Source organism: Euprymna scolopes, chromosome 21, assembly GCF_053919585.1.
Source record: "Euprymna scolopes isolate OS-2025 chromosome 21, ASM5391958v1, whole genome shotgun sequence".
NCBI lineage: Eukaryota > Metazoa > Mollusca > Cephalopoda > Sepiida > Sepiolidae > Euprymna > Euprymna scolopes.
In genome coordinates this window covers 41,007,652-41,017,775 of record NC_136502.1, presented here as the reverse complement: position 1 = coordinate 41,017,775, position 10,124 = coordinate 41,007,652, and the positions used below count along the sequence as shown (strand labels likewise).

The 10,124-nt window shown below is 42.0% G+C and overlaps 1 protein-coding gene across 1 annotated transcript; it reads left to right on the top strand.

The window, feature by feature from the left end:
• The first annotated feature begins 7,716 nt into the window (after positions 1–7,716).
• Positions 7,717–9,518, top strand: LOC145242156 (caspase-6-like). The gene has a single exon (XM_080105133.1). It carries the CDS (start codon positions 7,873–7,875, stop codon positions 9,265–9,267), a length of 1,395 nt encoding a protein of 464 aa, XP_079961259.1. The 5' UTR covers positions 7,717–7,872; the 3' UTR covers positions 9,268–9,518.
• The last annotated feature ends 606 nt before the right edge of the window (positions 9,519–10,124 follow it).

Sequence of the window (10,124 nt, the reverse complement as noted above, 5' to 3'; positions counted from 1 at the left end):
ATACACATACATACACATACACATATATACATATATATATACACATATACATATACACATACACACATATATACACACATGCATATAAGTAAAGGTGTAACTCTAAACTATTAAATTGAAAGTTTAAGCTAGTTAAGTATAACTATAAAGTCATATTAAATCACAAATTAATACATTCAAGACAGTATTACTAAGAACATAGAAACAAGTACACTTACATATAAATATATAAATATATTCAGGAAAAAGAAGTAATTAAATGAACAAAATACTCAAAAGTAGCGACATACAGATAGATAGTAACAAAATTAAAAATAATAAAATATATATGTATATACCCACAGAGAACCAACAGACATACAAAAAAACATATATATATATAAAACATATATACAAAAAATACACAAATAAATGCACACAATCATATACTAATAAACAACAACGCACACACACATATATATACGCACACATAAATATGTATAATTCACATAAACTATATATATAGAAATACATATGAATACAAATTATTTGGTAAGAGTACAGATAGATGCATACACACATAAAAGCATACAAATGGATTGAATAAATATGGGAGGGTATACAAAATAATATAGAAATATATATATATCTAAGTACACACGGTCATAAAATAAACACATAGACACATACATATACACATAGACACGCAAGTATATAAGATAGGGGAAGTAAAGAATGAAACCAGGTGAGGAGAAAGTATATAAATAGTATTTTAATAAAATATAGAAATCAGTGACAATTTTAAATTTATTTAAATTTTATATCTAAACTAAATTACTTAAAAGATGGTTTTTATAATGTTTGCAATTAATTGAATTTTCGTGCTTCTTATTTAATAATTTATCTCTTTCTCTAAAAGTAAGTATAAATAATTTCTCATGAAGACATAGGTAGCAAGGTGAGTTTAAACAAGTGGCTATTTGTAGCAGCAGGATGTGACCATCTTTATATAACAGTAAACAAGTATTATCAGCTCTTTTTATTGAGCACTATCTAACAACCTCGTTGAATTCATTCGTCCATTACTTTTGAATATAAAACAAAACCCGAGTATATATATATATATATATATATATATATTTGTAGTCGTCGACGTACAGTCCTGTTTCATTGTATCACAACTCATCAGTGCCGCGAGACTAACACCTCTCCCAAGTCGAGGACTGAACCTAGAACCATCGCGTTGACAGTCAGCAAGTCTACCGATCGACCCATGGGAGTGGCGCCCGTAAATAATCTCGCCAAATGTCTATGTAAACAAACATCCATCCACCACTTATACAGTGCTCTAACCACTTTGTTTATAAACAAGGAGCGAGTGTCGCATATATATAGATGTATATATATAAAAGTGAAAGTGTCTGTCTGTCTACATTTCCCTACGCAATAACTCTGTCAATTTTCACTCTATAGACTCGAAATTTGATATACAGGGTACTGAGATTTGGGAAAATCTTTGTAATCTGTTTTCGGACAGAAATTTGGCTGTTAAGGGGTCTAAATTCAATGATTTAACCTTTGAGAACTCCAACCAACTCCGCCAATTTGGGGTATAAACAATTGAAATTTTAGATATAGGTTTCTTGGACATGGATCTAACTTAATAACTTGATTTGAGCCCAAAACAATAAATGTTAAGGGGTCATAATAAGGGTCAAAGTTTAAAAAAATTTGACCTCTGTGTAGAGAATAGGAACGACCATTAAGACGGGACACACAAAAGAGTGACACCGTCGTCTGATTAGTAGTATATATAGAGCACGCACGCACACACGCACGGGTAGAAGAACGACGACTACGACGATAGTCGACTCGGAAACCTTACATGGTGCTACGAACAGGATTTATTTTTCAACATAATTTCTTTTGCACGATTTTTGGAGTATAATGGCGTCAGGACAACATGACGACGGCCAATACATGCAGTTGATTCAACAACTAATAAATCTGCAAAGAGAAAACAATGAGCTTCGCAGAGGGAGTGCCTCGAGTCAGTCTAACACCAAGAAACCAGACCGGCCACGTATCGAACATGGATTCACCGACGCGGACTGGGCGCTTTTCATCGAGTCGTGGGCCCGATACAAACAAATGTGCGGCCTTACCGACCCTGTGGAAATCCGCAATGAACTAAGGACAGCCTGCTCAAATGAGGTAAATAGACTTTTATTTGACTTAGTTGGGCTTGGAACCCTCAATTCTGTCACAGAGGAACAACTCTTAAGGCATATACAGTTCATTGCGGTGAAAGGTCTACACCCGGAGGTGCATAGACATAAATTTCATAACATCAGACAACAGACGGGGGAGGGACCCACACAGTTCTTGGCAAAGCTTCGATCCCAGGCACGGTTTTGCAATTTCACGGTTCTGTGCCCCAACGAGAACTGCCGGCAAGCCGTAAACTATTCGGAGGACATGGTAGCTGGCCAACTCGTAGCTGGTCTGGCAAATGCGGAGTACCAGTGTAAATTGCTGGCCGAAGCAAATATTCTAACCACTGTGGAGCAGAAGCTTCACAGGCTGGTTAGTTTAGAAACTACAGAGACGTCTGCTCCTCAGTTGCAACGAGGCTCAGAGGGACATTCGACTTTTGGCCTACTAACAACCGAGAAAAAACCATATCGGAAGGAGCAGCCGCTCAAAACCCCTCAGAATAGTCCTTGTGAAGGGTGTGGGAGGACCTCACACCCCAGTGGGTTAAAAGGGCGGAAGAACTGCCCGGCGAAGGGGCTAAAATGTTTTAATTGTGGTGTCACAGGCCACTTACAAAGAGTGTGCCGGAAACAGGAGAGGTCGACGGCGGAGTCAACAAACGATGCCACACGTCAATCGAATATTTTCGGCAGCAGAATGGAGGGGGCACCGGCATGTTACAATCAAAAATGTAGAATAGCAGCAGTGCCACACCTTGCATGGAGCAGTGGTGGGTTCAGGAGAAGTCCCCCTGAGCCACCACCCTCATTAATGGTCGATGTGTCCCTGATACCAGAGTCCCAGGCTAAATTCGGGTGCGCTTTGGATAAGGGAGTAAGCCGTCGAAAACACCGCATCCAGGCCATTGCAGATACCGGTGCCCAGACGTGTTCGAGTGGCCCAGAAATATTGAAAATATTAGGGTGCACCAGCAGGATCTTGATACACACCACCCACAGGATACGAGGAATCACAGACGAACCCCTAGATATCAAGGGGGTGGTCCTGACTCAGATTAAGCTCGGTCAGAAGGAAACGCGACAAGTGGTCTACGTTTCAGAAAACACGTCAGGATTCTACTTGTCAGAATCGGCCCTCAAAGACCTAGGAGTAATCAATCGCGACTTCCCGCATCGAGTATCAAAGGCCGATTTATCGGCTTCAGAAAGTGGGACAGCACCGTGTGGATGTCCGAAAAGAGAATCCGTCCCGGACAAGCCAGCGAGGATCCCGTTTACCCCCACTGAAGATAATAGGGAACGGTTAGAGAAGTGGTTACGTGAACACTTTAAGTCCAGCGGATTCAACACCTGCCCCCATCAACCGTTACAAGTCATGGTAGGGAGGCCGCTGGATATAACTTTTACCCCGGGGGCGAAACCATCGGCCATACACACACCCATTCCAGTCCCTCATCACTGGAAGAAAAGGGTAAAGGATGATTTGGATCGAGATGTTGCGTTGGGTATTATCGAACCGGTACCAGCAGGCACACCTACGATCTGGTGTTCGAGGATAGTAGTCGCTCCAAAGAAAGACGGGTCACCAAGAAGGACGGTAGACCTACAAAAATTGAATGCAGCAACGATGAGAGAGACTCATCACACACCGTCCCCTTTTAATCAGGTGTCCGTGGTGCCTGCCCAAACCAAAAAGACTGTCTTGGACGCATGGAATGGGTACCATAGTCTGCCACTCTCCCCAAAAGCCCGGGACGCGACCACGTTCATAATGGAATGGGGTCGTTATCGGTATCTCAGGGCTCCCCAGGGTTTTCACGCATCCGGGGACGGGTACACGCGCCGGTTCGATGACATCACAGTTGACATGCCTCGAAAGACCCGGTGCATAGACGACACACTCCTATGGGACAGGTCCTTAGAATTGGCTTTCTGGCATACTGTGGACTATATTACCCATTGTGGTAAAAGTGGGATAGTCTTCAACCCTGGCAAATTTCAATTTGCTGACGATGAAGTTGAATTTGCCGGCTTTGTGATAACCTCGGACGGCGTGAAACCAACTAAAAAAATGACGGAGGCTATTCTCAATTTCCCGACCCCAACGAGCATTACTGGTATCAGGTCCTGGTTTGGTTTAGTTAACCAGGTGTCGTATACATTTGCACAGGCCGATATAATGGCCCCTTTTCGAGAGTTGCTGCGGACAAAGAACCGTAAATTTTACTGGGACGACACATTGAATAGACTTTTAGAAGAGTCGAAGAGGAATATCGTTCAGAAAATCGAAGAAGGGGTGAAAACCTTCGATATGAACAGAGCGATCTGCCTTTCAACCGAGTTCAGTAAGGTTGGCATTGAGTATTTTCTGTTCCAGAAGCATTGCCAATGCCCAACGGAATTAGGTCCCAACTGTGGTAAGGACCACTGGAAGATGATTTTGGCCGGGTCTCGCTTCACGAAAGATGCAGAATCTCGTTATTCCCCTATAGAGGGGGAGGCTCTAGCGCTGATTTATGGCTTGGAGTCTTGTAGGATGTTCATCCTGGGATTCCCAGACCTATTGGTCACCGTGGACCACCAGCCCCTAGTGAAAATTTTCTCGGATCAGATCCTGGAGAATATAAAAAATCCCCGCCTGTTCTCATTCAAAGAGCGGTCGTTGATGTACAGGTTCCAGATTAAGCATGTTCCCGGGAAACTCAACGCAGCACCGGACTGCACATCCCGATACCCGGCGCCGTCAAGACACAGCAGACTAAAGGGCACTGACACTTCCCAGCAAATCGAGGGGAGTATACAAGCATCCATCATAGCTGCATACGCACATGACCCCAAGTTCCGAGCGATCACCTGAGATAGGATAGTCGCAGCTGCAGCCACCGATGAGGAGTGCCAAACGTTGGCGTCATACATTCAAGACGGGTTCCCAAGGTCACGCCACAAACTACCACCAGAAATCCGGCAATTCTGGCCGATGGCAGACCAACTATATTGTCTGGAAGGGGTACCCATAAAAGGGGACAAAATTTTGATACCAAAACGGCTTAGAGCCGAGGCATTACACTCCGCCCATCAAGGGGCGAATGGTATGTTGGCTAACGCCAGACAACAGTTATTTTGGCCTGGTTTAGACGCCAGCATCCGACAAACAAGGGAACCATTAATGCCACCCATAAACCCGGAATTCCCATTTCAAAAGACAGTCACTGACTTGCTAGATATGCACGGGAAAAGTTACATGGTATACGCGGACCGATATACCGGTTGGATTGAGGTCGCACCACTACCATCAGGAAGGGCTGCAGCGGTGTGTAACGCCCTGAGGGTTTGGTTTTGCACGTATGGTGCGCCGGAGGAAATATCATCCGATGGAGGGCCACCATTCGATTCACTAGAATACAAATCGTTCCTAGAAGACTGGGGCGTAAAAAGGCGCATATCATCTGCACATTACCCCCAGAGTAATGGCCGAGCTGAACTGGCCGTAAAAACGGCCAAAAGAATGCTGATGGACTGCGTTGATGGCTACGGACACCTACATCATGATCGGGCAGCACGGGCGATGATGACTCATAGGAATACGCCCAGTCAGGACCTTGGATTGTCGCCGGCGGAAATGCTATATGGTCGAACAGAAAGGGGCCATCTCCCCGCACTTCGCAAAAAATACTGCATCCACAAGCGTTGGACGGAGACCAGAGATTTGAGAGAGAGGGCGATGGCGAAAAGGCACGTACTTAACAAAGAACAGTACGGCATACACAGCCGCCCCCTCCAACAGCTCCGAGTCGGCGAGTCTGTGCAGGTGCAGAATCAGGAGGGACCAAATCCACGACGATGGGCGAAAACTGGGAGAGTCGTCGAGACAATGGGTAACAGGCAGTACAGGATACGGTTGGATGGTAGCGGCAGGATCACATTACGCAATCGCCGTTTCCTCAGGAAAATCAAACCGGTCATGGATACGCCGGAGTATCCACCCACTCAACAACCCCATCAACCACCTCCCCAAACACCAAGAAGGGAGGACAGCAAACCACCGTGCAACATGCATGAGATGATGGAGGTGGAAGAAGCTGATTGTGACACATCAGAAACAGATATGGAGGTGGACCAAGATCCGATCAACCACAAGCCAATGCAGACGAGTCCGGTCCCACGACGCAGCATGAGGGTAACACGAGCACCAAGGCCACTTTCCCCTCAAATGCAAGGACCAACTCACTACTACACGGAATTCTCCAGTCACATGACCACAAAACGACGGTAGTGTGGTCACATTTTATATAAAGGGTATTCAGAGATAGGGCAAGCTTTTTAATCGGTTTGGGTCAAAAATTTGAGTTACCAATATATAAATGTATGTATGTATGTATGTATGTATGTATGTTTGCATGTCTGCCTAAAACTTTCGACAGAGGCGACGGATTTTCACAAGATCAGATTCATTTTAAAGCTTGACCCTTCAGACAACAAATGCCGAAAAATTTGTTAAAACATTAATTTCTCCACTCAACTGGGCACTTTTCTACAGGGAGGGGTCGCTTTTTTCGCCGCATATTTTCGAAAGTCGTCCCCTCTTTTCGATTATCTAGCCTTAATTTAAACCTATGTCACTTCCGGTTTGCCGGTGGTCGTAACAGCAAAGACGTCATATTTCGCCCCCCCCCCCGTTCTTTTCCTCCTTCGCGGTAAGGGTTCAAGCCTGCCTTCTTACTACCACTTTTTTTTTTTTTAGCTTAACACACACCTCCAAACACCCAGACAACGCCGGGCACCCATGCTAGTATATATCTATATATTAGAAAAATAAAATAAAATGTTTTTGTATCAATGTTTTTTGTATTTTACAATATACTTTTGAAAAAAAAAAAAAAAAAAAAAAAAAAAAAACTCTGGCAAACAATACACGGCAGACGCGGATTTCATGTAAAATGTTACCAAATTATTTTATTTTAATTCTGCGACGCCAGTGCAGAAAAAAAAAAACAATAATTTTGTAAAATGTTTTTCAAAATAAAAATATGTACAATATTTTTACATATTTTCGGTATTTTTTTACGACCTGCCCCAGCGAATTATGAACACAACATCCCCCAACCTCCCGATGTTAAGAACGGTTTTCGGAATAAACACCAACACCAACCAACACCAACACCACTAATCTCCCCATGTTAAGAACGGCTTTTGCGGTTGGGAGGGTTATTCTGAAAGCCGTTCTTAACATTAGAAGGTTGAGGGTGTTTATACTATGCTGGGTCAGGCCGCAAAAAAAAAAAAAAAATACATATTTTCTTTTACGCCAATTTCAAAATTTATTTTTAACTAAAACATGGAAGTCCTGTTTACATGCGGAACATTTTATATCAATGCTAAGTTTTTTTGACACCGGTTCCGGCAAACTTCAAATTGCCAAATATTTTGTTTTGCCTACATTTGTAAAATTGTTTGTCATGTTGAAGCGAGTATCCATTTATATTACATAAGCGCCACAGTATTAGGAACCACATTTTCATTATATTATATTTTGTTATAACGAAATAAATATCGGACGTCAGCATGAACGGGAAATAATTTTAAGGGGCACACTTGTTCGGCCAACACCGTTTACGAAAATCCGACTAAAAATTAAATCACCGTCCATATCCTCAATTATCTGTATTTCAATAACACTATGGCCCCTCCCAAATATCCCATAGAAAGGAACATGTTTAGATCATTGACTCTCGAATTTATTGAGAAAATGGAGAATATACCAGCTTTTATAGATTCTGCGTTGGTTGAAAAACTTTTCTTGTTGGGACATAAAAATGCAATCATGGCTGAAACCGATACATCTGATCAAATACGCAAAATAATTGAATACATTGAAAAGAAGTTACCATCGAGATCAGACATCTTCGTAAAAGCTCTACTCCAATCGGATAATGATTATTTAGTAGGAAAACTTCTTCCTGGGATCACGGACATTTCCGACGTCCGGAGACATTTCAATTTGGATAATAAACCATCGGCGATTAAATTTGAGGGAAAATATCAAATAGAAAATTTCCTCAACTTTCGAGTCCATTTTATAAACTATATGTCCGACATGCCAATCTTCATCGATCTCGCTCTCGCTGTTAATTTGTTGACATCTCAACACAAGGATCAAATCTGTTCGATAAAGAATCCCACTGACCAGATACGGCAAATGTGTGATATAGTAGGAAAGAAATTACCCTCACAATCAGACGAATTTATTTACTGCTTGATTGAATCCGGGAATGATTACCTTGTCAATTTGTTAGTAACTGGTTTCACAACGTTGGATTACTCCAAGGGAGCAACAACGAGTCCGGGTGTGGCCGGCAAATCACAAGCAGATGCGAATAATTGTTACGCGATGGAAAATCGAGGACGGGTTCTTATTATTGACAACGTTCACTTTTACGATGAGGAATATAATCGTGAGGGGAGCGAAAAAGACAGAAAGGATCTGGAGGAGTTTTTTAATGGATTGGATTTTGAAGTGATCGTCCAACAAGATTTAACAGCTGAGCAAATGGAAACGGTTTTAGACGAGCAGATTAATGACGATAAAGGTTTAACGGAAGATTGTTTTATCTTATTTATTTTGTCCCATGGCAGAGTATCAGAGATAATTGGTGTCGACATGAATACTATGCACTATTCTGTGATATATGAGAAGTTTAATAATTGTGATATGTGGAATGAGAAGCCGAAGTTAATATACATCCAGGCATGTCAACCGATTTTAAAAGATGAGGACGTGAAGGAAGAAGAACTTGATGCCCAGAAAGTGGAATCATCGATTTATCCCGGGGGTCACACCTATATAATGTATGCGACGATACCCGGGGATTATGCGATGCGGCACACCACAATGGGCTCTAGATTGATTCAATCTTTGATTAAGGTTTACAAGGAAAACTATTTAGAACAGGACGTCGAACGCATGGGGGTTAAGGTGAGACAACTGGTCTATAGGAAACCCGACAGCGAAATCTTGCAAATAGCAGTCTGTCACGCATCTCTACCTAAGATGGTCTACCTTGCTCCACCTTAACATTAGATATTGATATCAAGAATATTGCTCTAATTTAAAAAAAAAAAAAAAAAAAGTGCTCATTTTCTGGCTGCAACAACCACTCGAAAGAAAACCACGTGATTGAAATTGACATTTAACGGTCCCGTGGCATGTCAATGTCGTGCGCATCCGTTCAGTTATTTTTTAAATTTTATTTTATTTTTTTTTTTTTTTTACATTTTTTTCTTTATTTGCTTTACTGCACAAATGAATAAAATAAAACAAATTGCGATGTTAGTTAAGTTTCCTACTTTTTGTAGTTACGAGCTCATTTGGCGGAAGTGACGTCAAACAACTAAAAATATAACTTTTATTCACACTATCTTTATTTGAACTTCTGCAGAATTTGACCCGGATTCTCGGGAATTCCCCTCAAGCGTGGGTCGGCCGTGACGACCGGCAATCATCGGTTTAAGCTGAGCGTTGTTCAAAATGTTCAAACACTAAATTGATTTTTTTTTTTTTTTTTTGGCGGATTTGTACAACCATCACCCACATGCGTAATTTCTATACTGATAGGTTTTTTTAATTTTTTTTTTGGGGGGGGGTTTGTATTACTGTACACATAGATTCGAAAAAGTTGTCAAAAAACGGTACTAGTGCATGAGCTGGTCTGGGCGTGGCTTATCACTCGCTCGGATTTCTCCGTAAAATGACGTCACATGCTGCCATCTGACGGAGAAAATGGACGAGGGGTGGGGGTGGGGGGGCTTACAGAGAGAGAAAACGCGAAAAAATAAATGGCCGACAGGGGGGGGGGGCTAGCAGCGCAAAATACAAGTTTCCAGAATATTTCAACACGAAACTGCTTGAAAAATTAATTCTAGCATTTTCTT

Bases quoted from the DNA above. Each gene is read 5' to 3' on its own strand.
- LOC145242156 (XM_080105133.1), top strand. From the start codon at position 7,873: ATGGCCCCTCCCAAATATCCCATAGAAAGGAACATGTTTAGATCATTG.